The sequence below is a fragment of the Antrostomus carolinensis genome, unplaced genomic scaffold (assembly GCF_000700745.2).
Source record: "Antrostomus carolinensis isolate BGI_N321 unplaced genomic scaffold, ASM70074v2 scaffold8615, whole genome shotgun sequence".
Taxonomy (NCBI): Eukaryota; Metazoa; Chordata; class Aves; order Caprimulgiformes; family Caprimulgidae; genus Antrostomus; species Antrostomus carolinensis.
Window position 1 is genome coordinate 2,683 of NW_010317041.1, and position 17,811 is coordinate 20,493.

A 17,811-nucleotide genomic window follows, 5' to 3' on the forward strand; every position below is an offset into this window, starting at 1 on the left:
AACAAGGAGAGAAACGTTCATGTCCCAGGGCTGAAACTGTTTCCAGTCCAAGTGGTATTGCATTTTTTCCAGTCCCTGTCTATTTCTATTTAGCAAATACTTAACTTAATCATGTAGTAGGTGCTTGCACAGTGTAAGGCAGAGACACTGAAGACAAATGGAGGGAAAAATAACTACAGGATAAAATGTCCTGTATCACTTAGGACCGTATTTAGAGCCTCTGTCTTAATGCTACTTCAGCTTAACAGACTTATGTCTGGTGACTTTGCTTACTCCCAGCCTGCTTCACTTAGTGCTTCATGTTGCCTTAAGGAAACGCACTGTAAAAAAAACATGTTAAGAGTGAAAACATGAAAATGCTTCTTGGTTCAAACCGATATATTGATCTTGCCCAAAAACTTGGTTCTTCAAACTTACCTTGTTAAACTAGAATTGTATGTTAAGCTGATTCTTGCTTGAGGTGCTGACTAAACTGGCCAAAATGGTGTTTGAAGGCAGAGGAGATGGTGTGTGGCAGGGTAGCTTGCAGAGCTCACATTTTTATTTTACTGGCTTGAGCCCTGTACGTGACTATTTTAAGTACCTGATTTGGTTGGACTCCTGCTGTCTTGCTAAGCTAGATTTCTCAGCGTGGGTACTGATAAAGTAGATCTTGATCTCTTCTGCAAGCTAGCTCTTTCCAATGCTACAAGTGAAGAATGAGCTGCACAGATGAGAATATCAAATGTAGATGTAGGTCTGTCACCATGAATAGATCCCAGACGCTAACATAGCACTAATATAGAAATTATTACAATAAGGAGTTAAAGGAAGATGCACGTCAGTATGGAAAATGAATCCTCTCAAACAGTTCTGATAAAGTAATGGTGTTTGAAAAGTGCTAGCAGATGAGATGTACACATTCTTCTTGAGTACCACACAGTTTTCTGGGTCAATGAAAAGTATCAAGGAGATAAAAAAATCAGTGAACTGACTTGTCAAAAAAAAAAAAAAACCCAAAAAACCAAACTCAAAACCCACCAACAACACAAAGTCAATAGTAAAGAATTAATTAGTGGCCAGAGTAAGTTACACAGAAATTTAAGGCTGCTGGTTTTGAGGGGAGAGAAAACAAAAAGTAGAAATACTGTTTTGGAAAGAAGTTATTCCAGTAAATGTCAGTTGTGATGAAGAAGGGGCTGACAGTTCCCAGTGTCATGCTGTTGCCAAGGAATTAGTGAATTTAATGGTAAGTGGAAATAATACTGTTTGTCTTGTAATCATGCCAATTTCGTCCAGACCTCCTGTGGATAGTGGCAGAAGAAAATCAGTTTTAAAACTAAAAGGAGCAGTTGAAAAAAGCTTACTTAAAACCAAGAAGAAACTTTGAGGCCTGGAAAGTTAATGCAATAAGATTTAAGGCTCTTTCTTTTCTGGATGCCTTATTAATTTATTTTTCTATAAAGAAGTGTAAGGACTTGAGCAACAAGAGATCTCTGATAGTTCATGTGTATGTAAGGTGAAGCTGGAGTCAGTAGGGTTAAGTCAGATAGGGGTCATGAATCAGTATAAGGGTTATGATATATGATGTGATCTTATTTCTACGATATCTGATTAGCATATTTTTTAAATTTATCTTTTCCCCCTCTCTAGTTGAACCTGTTGTGAGCTTAACAAAAGGACCAAACCCTCTCATAGATGGTGCAAATCGGACAATAGCAGCCACTTGTACAGCAGCCACTGGAAAACCCGCTGCAGAGATTGACTGGGAAGGAGGTCTTGGTGAAATGGAATCCAACTCTACTTTGTTTCCAAATGAAACAGTGACAGTTGTAAGTCGGTATATGATTGTCCCTTCACGATTTGCAAGGGGAAGACGTGTAACTTGTATTGTGAGGCACCCTGCTTTGGAAAGGGAGATAAGATTCCCTCATGTGTTGGACATACAGTGTAAGTATTCTGTAAAGTCATTATTACTTGATATGTATCTTATACACTGATAAAGAGGGTGGTTATACCTTCTGCGGGAAGGAGATGAGCACTTACTGCTGCAGGGGAAAAAAGGAAATTAAAACTGTATAGAAAAGCATGTGATAAGAGGTAGGTCAGACAGGAGCAGAAACCTAGGGCCTCTGTATTAAAAAAAAAAATAATAATCTAATCACAAAGCTAGAATACCATTATATTTCTACTGTTTGTTTTGGATATTGGCTCATGGGTAAACACTACTACTCAAGTTTGTTATTTCGTCTGTAATCTTTTCAGTTCAGTTAAATACAAACTCAGCTGATCCATAAACTGTTTCTAGTGCCTTGCAATTTCAGCAGTACTAAAAAAGAATTATAATGAAGGTTTGTGTTTGAGATGACACGTTGAAAGTAGATCCTATGGTGGTCAGTCAGGTATTTTCAAATCACTCACTAAGTGTTTTCCCACTCTTAATTTGCATAAGGAAACAACAACATATATACATTCCTAACACTTGTTATTCAGCTTCAGGTTGCTCATGTAGTTCAAACCTGTATCAGGCTTGTTTAACAAATTTGTGGCTTTAAAACACATAAATACGAAGTGAGATGGCTTAAAACACTGCTTAGCTAAAACCAGTTAAGATGAATAAGCTTTAGGCATGTGATCCATTTTTTGTTCGACAATGTATATGTGACCAAGGTGAGCTATTTTCAAGTTCTTCCTTTGTTATCCTGTCTCAGTTGAGTGCTGCTTTAAAGTTCCTAAAGTGTAGAAGTCCATCAATTCAATTAGAAAAAAATGGCTGGAAAAAGTGAACTTTGCTATTCTGGTTTGACTAGAATCTCTTGTGGGTTTGTTTTTGTTGTTTGGTCAAGAATCACTTCTTTGGGCATAAAATAGTGATTAGTACTGGTTTATTTTGTCACTGTTGAGATGCAGTTCTAGATTGAAATGGCATTGATACAGAAGTGGAAGTAAAGATTATTTGTTCCCATTGTTGTCGAAAACGGTGAATAAGAGAATGAAGTTCTGTATTTGAAGTGAAATGAGGGGGCAAGTTGATCTTAAACTTATTTTAATCTGAAACTAGTGTGAAAGTATGTTTCAGGACTTCTAACAAAATTGTATAGTAAGCAACACAGAAGTAAGTGAGAAGCAGAGATTTTATGTCTGTGTTTTATGGTCTTCCCTTAGGCTTCCCTTATACTTACAGCTTTTGCAACTACTTCATTTCTACTGTAGGAGCTTGTACCAACCAAATCATACTGGTTCTTATGTTTTATGGGTTCTGAATATTTAAACTAGGTCTCTCCAGCTTATCTGAAGTGGCCTCCTTGCTTTTTAGTGTCATACCAACGTAATTGTACATTGTGATGCCAGTAGATTACTGTTAACCTTTCTTACTGGGATCTGTGAACTTTTTGATGACTCTGGTTTCTCAAAACACTGTTTCTGATACTTTGGTTTATATTCTTAGGGAGAAGTAGCTCTAAATTACTGTTCCCCACTGCCCAAAAAATCAAACTGATTCAATTCTTCTGAAGTCTTTTCACTTCCCCAAAGTGCTCTGTTTGCTGAAAATGCAGTGGGACAGTTGTGCTGATTACAACAATGTACAGTTCCTGATCTAATCCACTGCTGCATAGTATGTTGTAGCTTGGAACTGTATTGGTGTTCTCAGTGTGTGTTGGTGGTGGTGGTTTTTAAATTAAAAAAAAAAAACAACAAAAAACAAAAAAACAAAAAAACCCCACAACCAAACATGAAAACATTCTGTTTCACTGCACTAACCATTACACACAATTGGTGTTTAAAGAAAATATTGTGACTGTTGATAGGTTAAATCTTTTTTTTGTCAGATGCTCCAGAAGTTTCAGTAACTGGCTATGATGGAAATTGGTTCATTGGAAGAGAGAACGTTCAGCTCAGATGTAATGCTGATGCAAATCCATTACCGATGGAATTTATGTGGACCAGGTAAATGTTTATAAAAAGAGGCTTGCCACATGATTAAAATGGTATAATCTCTGAAGTTACAGTAAACATCTGTTTTGAAAACAAGGAGTTATATGACTTGTATTAGGCTGTAATGGTGTTATCCAGCCTTTTAAAAGGAGGATACAAGATGTATGTATGAATATGAGTGAGTGGATATCTTGCAAATTTACAAGCCTGAACAGTTTGTCATTACTCTCAGGATAAAATCCTTTGTGGTTACTTAATAAAATAGACTGTGTATGCTGCAGTATATAGAGCAAAACCCAATAAATCTAGTAGGGATCTAGCTATTATTTCATTAGTTCTGTTTTATTATTACTTAAAGTAGGTTGTGAACACTTGAACAGACTTTTCAGTGTCTGCATTTTAAAATCTGGAAGTTACAGTTGAGATGGCAAATGCTGCTTACTGAATTGCAGAATTTGTCATGTTTTTTGAAAGTGCTTAAGGAGTTGCCAAGACAGATAAATGCAGTGTTCTGCATAGTGATGGAAACTAGGTCTTGAACTAGGTCTCTATTTAAAAAAAAAAAAAAAAAGAAAAAAAAAAAGAAAAAAAGGAAATTATGTAAGAACTGCATTTCATGAATATATGAATTGGGTAGGTCCTACTCTGAAGTTCACTGCTTTGCTTTTGCAGCCGTGGATGTACTTTGGGCAACAAAGATAAGCATAGATCAAGATAATCTCTCCTGTGAAGGAAGAAAAAAAAAATAAACCTAGCTATTTTAAATTGATTTGTTGCCTGTAGAAACAAAAGAAAGAACTTTCCTAAGGACAGTGTAAATTTAAGCATAGCTATGTTACAATGCTTCTGTTGGTAAAATCACAGGAATATTTACTGATCTGAAGCTGTCATCCATTCCCTTACCATCTCAATAGTAGATATAATTTAGTGTATAGGAACAGCAGTCATAATGTGGTTTGAAAATGTTGTATTGGTATGTTTGGAATTGCTTGATGGCAGTTTCAAAGGAAAACAAAACGTTGTTATAACTGACTCAATTCTAAAAGCAGCCATTGAAATCTGGAGTCAGGATTGCCACTAACTCTAGTCAGAATGGCATGGCTACATTAAAGTAAGCTTAGTAAAATGTATGCCTTAATAAAATGTGTTCTTCACCTACATTATGCAGTAGGCTGCCTTCCCCATCCCATGCTTAGCTCAAATTCAGTGTGATGAGAGATTTCAACACACAAAAATTCCTATGTTTAAAAAGCATGCCAGGCTCTCAGCAGGCGTACCACTTGTTTCATCAGATGAACTGAGCTCTCAGTATCTCTGATTGGCATTTGAAATGTATGTAAGAACTAATCAATACAACTTCTATTTACAATTCCATAAGAAATATACACAATACTTTAAAGCACCTCAAGCTTCAGAGGTCACTTTAAACTTTCTGAGGTTAAAACTGAACCAACTTTTACAAGAAAAGCTTAATTTTCTGGAGTAAAGCTAGTGTACCTTTTTGTTTGAACAACAAAACAAGCCATCCAAGAAGCGATAATCCCAGTGAATGAGAAACTTCAAAAGAAAAAGAATTCTGTGCAAAAAAAGGATAGCTTGAGTGTTGAAGGAAATGGAAACTACCTGTACTGAAATTGTGTTACCTTACTATTTTCAAGTTATAATAGCTTCTAGAACTACCACGCCAAAAAATCTTTATCCCTTGGAAACAACGGTGACAATGTGTTTGCTAGGATAGTAATATTTTCCTGGTCAATATTTTAAGATGTTGTGCATATGAGAACTTTATTAGAATAGAACTTTCAAACTAACTGACTATTTTATAATGTTGGGTTTTTGTTGTTGGTTATTTTAATAAACACTTCTGGTACTATGAATTTTGAAGTACATGCTTAATCACATGTATCAGTTCTTAATCACTTTTATCAACTTCATATAGCTGAAGCAACTCTGGGTAATAGTCATTGTCAGCAAAGAAATGGGAATGTTGTCTTGGACCTACTTTTGTTGGAGATCAAGTTTACTGTAACTGTGGTTTTTTTCCATTGGAGTACCCATTTTAAAGTGTCAGGGATGCCTCTCATTTCAGTACTATTTATAAAATCATACTTGCTAAATACTTCCAAGATACTGAGACCTGGTGATCACATATTTGAATATTGATTTAGTCCTGCTTAGCTGTTAGTAGATAAAAGCAAAATTGGATGCAATGACATGAAATAACACACGTGTTTGGGCAGTTGGCAGCTCTGTTAAAATAGTTCCAGACCTTTGGCCTTTCCCCTTTCTCTGTTGTGCTTACACAGTTGTTACTGCAGTCACATGCAGAATGCTACAGGGAAACGATAGAGTTGGAAAAGCCAATTGATTGGAAACAAATTTTTTTAACCATTTGTTTCCCTAAATATATCACCAAGTGCCAAATTCAGTTTTAGTGCTGTAATATAGATGGAAAAGTGATGGGGAGTGGGAAGAGGCAGGTTGAGAGGGAAGAAACTGCTTGAACTGCTCAGAAATCCTAGTCAAAATGTCCTGTAAATTAAATGTGTACTGACAGAAATTTTTATAGTGTTAGCTCAGCTGGGTGCAAAAGAACAGGCAGATAATCCCGACAGCAGTATAAGTGCATCTTAATTTGTTAGATTTTAGAGCTTGAGATGGATTGTTCCTCCAAGTTCTTTTACATAATGCTTTTTTAATTATAGTAGTATTCATTAGTGGACAGCTTGCTGGTGCCAGCAGATCAGACATTTAAAGGACTTGACACAGAAATGAAATAATAAATGTTCAGGTGAATGCTGAGAATATCCAATGAAAGCCCCCTAACAATGTGAGAGTACAGTGAAAAGTTCACTCTCTAGACTGTTGCAAATACAATTTTAAACTAGTTATATTTAAACTTTAGTTGTAAAGATTCACAGCTGAAGTATAACTAACTGTTTTGGTTTTAGGTTGGATGGACAATGGCCTGAAGGATTGTTGTCTGTCAACAATACTCTGCAGTTCACTAGCCCGTTGACTTACAACTACACCGGGACTTACATCTGTAAGGTGACTAATTCCCTTGGTCAGAGAAGTGATCAGAAGACTATCTACATATTAGGTAAGTCTTACTTATCAGCAAAGACAGCATGTTAACTTGGATTTTATTTGGTCAATAGTTGAAATAGTAAACTGAAGAGCCATTTAATGTGTAAAATACTTAAGCCTTTTAAATTGTGTGAAACACTGGCACAGGTTACCCAGAGATGTGGTAGAAACCCCATCCCTGGAAACATTCAAGGTCAGATTGGATGGGACTCTGAGCAACCTGATCTAGTTGAAGATGTCCCCGCTCACTGCAGGGGAGTTGGACTAGATGACCATTAAAGGTCCCTTCCAACTCAAACCATTCTATGAAAAGCAATTGTAAGTAGGGAGTTGAGAGCTGCAGTATAGTTCAGGATGACACTGATTCTTCAGTAATAACCACATACAGTGGAAATTGTTAAGGCTGAAGTAGTTTCTGTAGTGCTTCTGAGATTCTGACTTTCTCTTGGTAGGTGAACTTTGTTTTTCCGGTGTTTTGGCAAGGCATATTGACTGTCATGAACAGTACCTTGTCTATAATAAATTGAAAAAACAGATGTTAGTGGGAGGGGAGCAACTATATATAGGAAAGTCAAAAATATTCTACTTTAAGGAATTTAAGGTTATGTTCTGAATGTGTGCATTGTACTCCAGTTACTTGTCTCCTTTTCTCAGCAAATATCCAGTAATCATAAAGTATCTGCTGCAGAACTCTTGCTGATCTACTTAGTATAATATGGGAAACTTGTATGTCTGTTTAGCAGCACTGCTGTTGGAAAACATCCTTGTATCTATTACAAAATGTGATTAATATTTTATTATGATACCTTCTTTGAGAAAGAACAGGCTGACTTAGGATATATGTGAATAGTGCTGTACAAATGTAAAAAAGCTCTCCAAATTTCTGTAATGGATTACCTAATACCTAGCTCAATCAATAAGTTTTCATATATAATTTTTTAAGGAAAAAAATAAGACATGAAAATAAAAACTTCATTTTGTTGTATGTTATTGCTGCTTTTCAGTAAGATTTTGACATAGTTATTCCACAACATGAAGTCAGCATCAGAGTGCATGTTGGCAAGTTACAGGTTACATGGAAAGAAACATAGATGCCTTCTTCATAATAACTTAAACCTAAATATTAATGCTTAAGGGTTGAGATGACAATGGAAACTTAAGACTGAAGCTGAATGTACAGGACATTTGAAGCCACATCACAATTTGTATTTGGTAGTTATCTGCATATTTAGGAAAAGGGGTGGTGTTTCAGTCAATCTGACATAACTAATCAGCAGGCCATCATGGAAGACGTAAGTTCTAGTTAACTGACTAGTTAATGAGCTAGTTAACTGGAAACTTCTAAATACTCTTGAGACAGTGGAATTATTTGTAAACAGAAATTAAAAATTTTATAAAAGTCTAGCTATTAAGACTTAAGTGCTGTAAAGTATTAAGAAAGTCACTTCTGTGAGAAGTTACTTTTGAATGCTTGGTTCTAATGCTTCCGTTGTGGGATAACTCTTGGCTCTGTAACAGTTTCAAAACAGTTACAAAGACTATCACATTTGATATCAAATCATATAAAAATTAGAATAGCATTATTAAATAGGATGAAATATTTCCTTGGAATGTAACTTTCAAATGTACTTTAACTGTATTGTTTTCTGAGTAGCTCTGTTCTGAGCCTTATTCTAACTGTAAGGAGGGGGGAAATTGAATTTTCAAGTCCACTACTTGTAAAGTTGTCAGTTCTATGAATATGATCTGCTGTAAGTAGAACTCATGCTTTTTACCACAACTGTCATGAGTGAAAATATAAGGCTATCATTCAAATCATGTTTGCAGCTGACAGACTAAAATGGACTAACTATGAGTTTTCATATTATGTTTTCTAAAATGAATCAAGTTTTAGAAAAAGCAGAGTAGAAACACATAGTAGTTGAGCTGTGGTGATGGCTTCTGCTCTAGCCTATGGTAAATGCAACATAACTTAAAATAGCTTACAGCAGAGGTAGTGAAGCTGCAGTAGCTTGTCTTTGTGGACTGGTGGGTAATGTTTACTGCTCTTCAGCTTTGTTCAGCAACTTTGTTTTGCTGCAGTAACTTTATCGCAAATAGTGAAACTTACCTGTTTTTAGAGAGTGCCAAAACTGAATGTCAGCTAGCTAGAGATCATACAGGGTCATGGTTCTGTTCTACAAGTTACGTGCACTAGGAGAAACAAATACTTCACTTGACATTAATGTCAGTTTTTAAAAATCTCATGTTAATTTTGGAGTGTGTAGTATGACCAATATCTAAGAAAATATGGGTGATTTTTAGGCAACTTAAAATAAATCTGGTGCCATGTCACTACAACTAATGCTCAGACAAGTTGTACTCCTCAGTTTAACACTGAGACAAGTATCCAGCACTCTACTGCAGGTACCTTAGAGAAGACTATACTAAATTGATTTAAAGCACTGTGTATTAACTTCTTGTATATGGGGCACTTGATTTAAATGAGAGAGATGGGGCAATCGTAAAGTATAGCACCTGTATTGTTTTCAGAAATTAATATTAAGCCCATTTCATTGTAACTCTTAAGAATAACTTTTCAGCGTGACTGGCTGTTTAAATAACTGAAATGCCCTTAAAATGATGCAGGATGGGTGACAATGAAATAGCAAAAATGTCTCTCTTAAGTAATAATCATTCAGATTACACTGGGGAGAAAACATACAGGCTGATGTCAGGAGTACAGAAAATGAAGTAGGAGTAGTAAACTTTAACTCAAACTGCTTACCACTTTAATACTTGAATTAACGGAGCAGATATTAATCTAGTAATGGTGAACATGGCACTGTTGTACTGTAGCAGAGCAATCATTTAATTAGCGTATTTTTCTATCTTAGCTGTCTTCCAGACTTTGAAGATAGCAAAAAAAAGCTGCTATTTTTCAAATTTTTTAATTTTTAATTATGAAGCTGTCAAAAAGGAATTGTGAAGTTAGTGTCTCTGGACAGTCATCATGCTGGTAGTGGTAAAGCTTTTTAACTGCTAGAAAAAATAACTTAAGTCAAAATGTGTTGTAGGATTGGAATGTAAGCTGAGCAAAAAATGGTTTTGGTCCTAATATGCATTGTTAAAAAATAAAGCTGTATTTTTAATAAATTCCGTTGCACTCTTAACCTGTATGTTAATACTCTTGAAGTGGTACAGGGAAATAAAGAGAAGTACTTGCCAGGGACTAAATGATAGATTCTCCAGCTCTTAGCTACAGGAAATGATATGCCTTTATATGGAGAGGGAAATAGTAAAATGATGTTGGAAGGTGGAGACTTTTTTGATACTGGCTTTGATGCACAGATATTTTCACTGCTTCTTACTTGTTTAGTGATGTAAAGTTAAACTTTGTATAGCTGTCTAGCAAAAGCACATCATGCTTCTCAGAGTTCAGAGGTGATCAAGTGTTGTTGAAGTTCCTGACGTAGTCCTTCAGCAGCAAGCTGCCAGCTTGATATGTTATGCACTTGATCTTTTAATATAGGTTTACTCAATTTTTTTACACAAGGCATTGAACTTAATTTTCTTGGCTCTGTGTCCCATCATCTTCATGCTGTTTACTGAGGCTACCTCTTTCTCCATTTGCAATATGGAGAGGTGACCTACAAGACTCACATTCAGATAAAAATCTATTTGCTTCCTCTGTCATCTTTTAAAATGACTGCCTTTGGAAGAGAATACTTTGTTAAAAGTAAAGTCAGCCTTTGTTAGCCAGGAATCCTGGCAGTTCTAGGAAGATGTGCTTTGTAAGTACAGTGTCACTCACCTTCTTGTAGAGTGGATATTGTCAGGGTTAACATAGAGGCTGATAATAATTTTTGCTTTTGTTTCTTCAGATACAGTCCTCTTTGAGAGCGTTGTGAATAGAGACTGTGTTTGGTTTTTGTGGCAAGATTTTGGTAGTGGTGGGCCTACAGGGGTGACTTCTGGGAGAAGCTTCCCCCATATCTGATGGAGCCAATGCCAGCCAGCTCCAAGACAGACCCATTGCAGGCGAAGCCCAAGCCCATCAGTGACAGTGGTAGCACCTCTGTGATAAGGTATTTAAGAAGGTGGAAAAAAGTGCTGTGCGACAGCAGCTAGAGAGAAGAGTGAGAATACGTGAGAGAAACAACTCTGCAGACACAAAGGGCAATTAAAAAGGAGGGGGAGGAGGTTCTCTAGGTGCTGGAGCGGATTTCTTTGCAGCCTGTGGTGAAGACCATGGTGAGGCAGGCTATTCTCTTGCAGTCCATGAAGGTCCATGGTGGAGGAGATATCCATCTGCAGTCTGTGGAGGACCCCATGACAGAGCAGGTGGATGCTCAGAGGAGGCTGTGACCCAGTGGAGAGCCTGCACTGGAGCAGGCTTCTGGCAGGACCTGTGACCCTGTAGAGAGAAGAGTCTGTGCTGGAACAAGTTTGCTGGCAGGACTTGTGACCCCATGGGGGATCCACACTGGAGCAGTTAGTGAAGAACTGCAGCCTGTGGGAAGGACTCATGTTGGTGAAGTTTGTAGAGGGCTGTCTCCCAGGGGTCTTCCCATGCTGGAGCAGGGGAGGACTGAGGATGAAGGAGAGGCAGAGACAACATGCAATGAGCTGACTGCAGCCCCCATTCCCCTGTGCCACTCGGTGGGAAGGAGGTATAGAAATCAGGAGTGAAGCTGAGCCCAGGAAGAAGGGAGGGATGAGGGGAAGGTGTTATAAGATTTGTTTGTTTTGCATTACCCTACTCTGGTCATAAATTAAATGCATTTCCCCAAGTTGAGTCCGTTTTGCCTGTGCTGGTAATTGCTGAGTGATCTCCTTGTCCTTATCTTGACCCACAAGCCTTTTGTCGTATTTTTCTCCCTATGTCCAACTGAGAAGAAGTAGTGATAGGTTGGTGGGCAGTTGACATCAAGCAAAGATTAACCCACCACACAAATACTCTTCTATTTTCTAAAATAGATACTAGAAGGAATATTGATAAGCTGGTTTTTTTCTGCAGTATAGAAGTAGTCCCAGCGTATCTTAACTGCTAACTTGCATGCTGCTGGTATAGCAGACTTTGAACTTCCAACATTGTTCCTAAATATTCCTTGCAAGCTTGGTTATGTTAATGATAACAGTTGTTCTCTTGTGTCCCAAAAAAGTGCCAAAACATTCTACTCAAGTGCATGGAAATCCCAAACTAGAAACTGCCAAAGTACTCTGAACTTTGAAAATGGATGATTGACTCTGGGAGAGAAAAATTGTTGATTGTTTTAAGGCTGATCTCAATCTTCATGTCTGTCATGCTGCCATAATGGGACAACAAGCTGAAGATAATCTGAAGGAAAATGTTTCACTCCAATGTGGAACCTGAGTACACAAGATGCTTTGAGGAGAGGATTACACAGTGTCCTTACCTGCTACTTGACTTGGCAGTGGGAATAGTTGGAGAAACAATGATAAATTTCAAAAACTTTTAGTCTCAGATGTTCAGAAAGCCTTCTTTCATGGAAAGGCTACTTTCCCTGCTGTTATAAGAAAGTTGCAACATAAGCTTTTCAGCAGTTGAAAGAAAGGGCTGTTTTTGTAATGCCCAGACAGCTACATAGAGTTATCAAGTACTTTAATTTATAGGCACTTGGTATCTAAGGGAAATCTGGCAATAGCAGCAGGTTGAAAAGCAGAGTTACATATGTCTCTGTGCAAACGTGTAGTATGTACACAGACACACGCTTTCCACTCAGTAAAATGAGAACTGCAAAGACAGAGATCTTGTGATTTGTGCAAAGCCAACTCACTTTTGGATTAGAAGTAACTGATAGCAGGTCCTTGTCTTGCAGGAGGCAAGGAAAAGGATGTGGGAGATGAAGTGTGGATCTTGAGTCATGTGGGGTTTGTGTTTTGTTTTGTTTTTTTAATGGGGAGAACTAGACTTCATCATGGTTTTCAAAACAGACTTTGACTGTCTGCATTGATATATAACAGCTAGCCAAGGTACACTCCCTTCCAAAACTTTTGATTCTGTAGTGCGTAAGTGACAAATGTTAGCCAGAGGAGATGTGTGCTACTATGGAATTTTCTTCCTTACTATAGAGCTGGTCAACTTACCTGTGAAAGACCTCCTAATAGGCTAACTCCAAAATGGCTTGTAGTTTAAAAATACTGTGTTCTCTAGTTGATTTTTACAATGGTGTGCTTTTTGATACTGAGACAGGACTTAACCTAAGATTTTGAAGCTGATTGTCTGGTTCTTAAGGATGACCCATCCATCTCTTAGCCCATTCATCTTTTTGATACTTGGCTTCTGATGGCTTTGAATTCCCCCAGAAGCAAAGAGATGGGTCCTGTATGTTTGAACAAAGATGTACTGCAAGGGGATTGAGGTGTGGGGAAGATGTAGTGTTTGGGGACACGAGACATATCATGTAGTTGGACGTCTCTACTGAATTTAATCTTAGACACTCATCTGCCCAAGGTAAGTTGTTTGTATTTCAAGAGCTGGGAAAATTGTATCAAGAATAGTTATTTAAGGAAAAACTAAAAATCAGACTGAAACTGTTGAAAGTTGGTATTGATGTTCATGGGAAACATCTGGAAAATAAAGAAAGGGAAAACTAAGCATACTGTACAAGGACCGTGGTACTTTGCTTGAGAAGGTATTAAAGCTTCATTTGAAGGAAAAAGCAAATCTTGTTTTTCTTCATAGAAAACTGTTAAAGACTTTGAAACAAATCAGGAAAACTTGACTTTTCTTTATGTATGGAGGGAGCTGATGGGTTTACTCTTTCATACGAGAAAATAGGTTTTTACTTCCTCCAGTTATGTCTCCTGTCCTATTTGAATGATAGCTAGGTAATAGTAGAAGAAATTTTTTGTGGGTCTTCACTTGTCCTTATCATTACGACAGGGTATATGCAATAACGATTTGAACAGGGCCCAGAACATAGTGAGACAAAAATGGATATCGAGATGTGATGGTTAAACTTGCCAGGGTGCAAATACTACATATTGTGAATCTGTATTTTATGTTGTGGATTTGGAAAATGATACTTAAGATCTGGGTATCAGAAGGGAAATAGATGAACAATTACAAAGCCAGTTAAAAAAAACCCCTATATTTATCCTAGAAGATACTGCTGATATTATCTGAAATTGTATTTTAAGCTGACAAATCTTGTGTCCAAAGCAAGTGCATTTTCAAGGAAGAGGATTTTGAGTTTACTTTCTTGACCTATGGATTTGTAGGACATGGGAACCCTGGTAAACTTGGATTCCTTAATCTCTACTTCTTTGTTAAATTGTTAAGCTCCCTTTAAATCAGTTTTTACTAAAATCATAATCTGAATTCTTCTTGTTCATTTTGGTAGTGCATCTTTCTTGTTCAGTTTCCTGTCTTCTATCAAATTAATTTCATTCATGTATAGCTCCCTAACAAATCACCACTTCTACATTCAAGTAATATAATTATGTGCTTTGAAAATCTGTGAGAAACTTTGCTTATAGTGTCAAATTTAAAATGTTGTGTTCAGGAGTGAAGTCTGAAGTATGATTTGTAGTGATCATGACAAATGTGGCAATTCTGTCTAGTATGAGAGAATTGTGTGACTATCTCTGAGGAGTAAGATTAAAAGTCATATCTATGAATCTTTAAAGTTATGATTTTTCAAATAACTGGAAACTTGACAAATCTCCAGTTCTATCTATTTCATTTTTTGTGGTGGTAAATGTAGGGTGCCTCTATAATACTGTAGTAGTAGTAGTTCCATGAATCTTGCTTATGGGCATTTAACTAAATAACGACATAATGAGCTACTTGGCTGTCCATGAAATATTCTCTCTAAAAGATTCAAGCTGTAATAATGTTTAGTGTTTGCTTTACTGATTTTAAAATTACTTTGCATTGGGTGAGGCAAAAAGCTGGTTTTATTTGTTGTGGCACAGAAATAAAAACTGGAGTTGCATGTAACACTGTGATTGACTGGGATAATCTCAGGAGGCTTTCGTGGTGTCATCAGCCCATCACTTGCAACCTTGTCTTCAATACAGATGCATACATCTCCAGTATTCCTAAAGAACAAAGGGAAAAAAACTCAGTGCTGGAGAAGCTCGGTATCTGGCAATCTCTTCTTTATTTGTATAGCCTGACATGAAATCAGTTGTTATTTTATATTGAGGAATGAATATGGCAATTTCTTTGTGCATGAGGGATCAAATTCCTTTTAGGAGGAATGCATAGAAATAATTTTTACTTCAAATGTTTCAATTTTTTAAAAAATTTATAATCCTGAAAGCTCCTTGCTCAACATAAATGTTACTTTGAGATTAATACATGCCATTTTTAACTATGCTGCTTTCGCTAATCCCAAGGTGAAGCTGAGAAAGTTATATTGATGCAACAAATGTTTTTGGAGAGAATAGCTTGAAAATCAGTAGTTCATGTGCTGCTGACTGAGCACACAACTCAGTTTTTCATTCTTATATTCAGTGCCTTGAACAATTTCTGAAGTGGGAATTTAATGTGGAATAATTGATTCAGTGGCATAATCAATTTGATCCAGTGTTCCTAACTGCTGGCTGGAAAGATAGAGGACTGCTTGGTTTTTTCCTCTAATAGGTTTCTTCCATGGGAGAGGTAAATAATGAACAGTGAACATCTGAGCTAAAAAGCTGCATCTCCTTACTCTGAGGAGGGCAAAATGACTACTTAAAGATTATTTCTATTTTGCTTTTTCCCCATATTTCCTATTCTGCTGCAGCATAGCTCACAACCACATGTAATGAAGCTAGTTCAAAGCCTGTGGAAAATGTAAGGCATTTTGTTGTGCTATGAACTTGAGAATGAAAAACTGTTCTTGTAGAACATACCCATCAACTTTGCTTTCTTATAAACCCTTAACTGATTTAGCTTGCATTGACATTCTGTGCCTTTTCTGTGTCTTGTCTACTTCTTTGCTCTTTCCATTAGATCCTCCTACTACTACCACTCGACTGCCCACGGTTCCCTGGCATCCTTCGACTGATGGCATCACAGGTTTAGCAACAGAACCTAGAATAATAGATTTTCCATCATCAACCTTGCCAGCAATGCAGGAAGACACTTGGGGTACCGTCATCGGTAGTGCGGTGGGTGGGGCTCTCTTCCTCATACTTGTCAGTGTTTTGGTTGGAATTATCTGCTATAGGAGAAGACGGACGTTCCGTGGTGACTACTTTGCTAAGAACTACATTCCACCATCAGATATGCAAAAAGAGTCTCAAATAGATGTTCTTCAGTCAGATGATGTGGATTCTTACCCTGACAGTATAAAAAAAGAAATAAAGCATCCAATGAACAGCTTAATATCTAAAGATTATTTAGAAGACCCTGAAAAACCAGAGTGGAACAATATAGACAATATTAACAGGTACCAGGAACGTTATGAAAGACCAATGGATTACTATGAAAGTGGAACACTGGGAATGAAGTATATGGGTGGTGAATGTTACGATGACAATGAAGAAGACTTTGTTTCTCACATAGATGGCTCGGTAATATCTCGGAGGGAGTGGTATGTGTAGTAACCACTGAAAACTAAACGTGTACCTACAGTTCGTTTCATTGGCTGATCACTTTCAGATTGTTTATACTTACACAAGAGGAAGAATAAACTTTTTGAAACTGATTATTTTTTTTGAAGGTTTTTATATTGTGACTTGACAAATGGAAATATTGAATCTAGGGAAAATGTATTTGAGCTGCTTTTTTTTCCCCAATGCTGTACTACTGTTTAAGGTTTGAGTTTTAATACAGAGTGCTTATATTGGTCTATGTCAGAGGTAAAAAAGGCTAAATTAAAGTTGCCATTCAAAATTATTTAAGAATAAAAAGTGGCTGTCTTGCCTCTCTGATTTAAAAAGTAGTTTACCTAAGGCAATGATCAAATATAATCTTTTGGGGCATTTACTTTGCAGATTAAGTGAATTACTCCAATCTAGATACCATCCATGGTAGATTTAATGCTTCTGTATAGCAAATACTTTACCAATTAAAATGAGTTACAGCAAAATCAAAGCTTTACTTTTAGGTTTTTCTGCACAAAAATGAATACCTCTTAGCATTTTAATGAGCCTTCTTGTAACTATGTACTTAAAAGAAGTCATTGCACTGAAAGTAACTTATGAACAAGATTTTGAGGAGTAACTGTGTAAACAGGTCAAAAGCTTGTCTTTGAATAAGATGAGAAATTATTTTTTATAGTCATTGGTTTCTAAACTTATGCTAGTGTGTGTATATATACATACAGTAAGGTATTTTGTTAGGCCTGTAATTGGCAGGATGTCAAAACTCATTCATCAATCCAAGGCTCTTTTTGCAAGTACACAGGGTACAGTTTGAGAGACCTGTTTCTGAGGCTTCGTGGGAATCTTACCATTGCATTTGAAAGCTGGAGAATTGGACACAACTAGGAGGCAAACTCTGTAACAGATTTCTGAGGTGGAGGCTAATGCAAATTTGCTTACTTTCCTGGGTGCCAGTAAACATTAAGCATGCTAAGAGGTGTCAAAGCATTCACTAGAACATCTATGACCAGAAGTTAAAACAGGGGTTTTACGCTGCTTCTGAATAAGTTACAAAGAGGGTAACTATAATTTCAGATTACTATTAGTTGGGAAGTGGACACTTGCATTGCTACTTCATATAGTGAAAACTCACTGTCTAATGGTGCAACTACGGAATCTGTGAAACAGGTGTTTAGATAAATTGTGCAGTCTCTGTACCGCAGTGGATTTCTTTTCCCTGCAAAGAATCAATACTGATTTAACAACATGTTCATGTGCTTGTTC

General features: G+C 36.9%; 1 protein-coding gene across 1 annotated transcript in view; it reads left to right on the plus strand.

The window, feature by feature from the left end:
- The window catches only part of NECTIN3 (nectin cell adhesion molecule 3), a 19,061-nt gene extending 2,207 nt beyond the window's left edge, over nt 1–16,854 (plus strand). The window contains exons 2-5 of the mRNA XM_010168442.2: nt 1,633–1,929; nt 3,810–3,927; nt 6,867–7,018; nt 15,953–16,854. Of these exons, the coding sequence (XP_010166744.2) occupies nt 1,767–1,929; nt 3,810–3,927; nt 6,867–7,018; nt 15,953–16,545 (1,026 nt within the window). The 5' untranslated portion in view covers nt 1,633–1,766 and the 3' untranslated portion in view covers nt 16,546–16,854. The remainder of the gene's footprint in view (nt 1–1,632; nt 1,930–3,809; nt 3,928–6,866; nt 7,019–15,952) is intronic.
- Nucleotides 16,855–17,811: the final 957 nt, after the last annotated feature.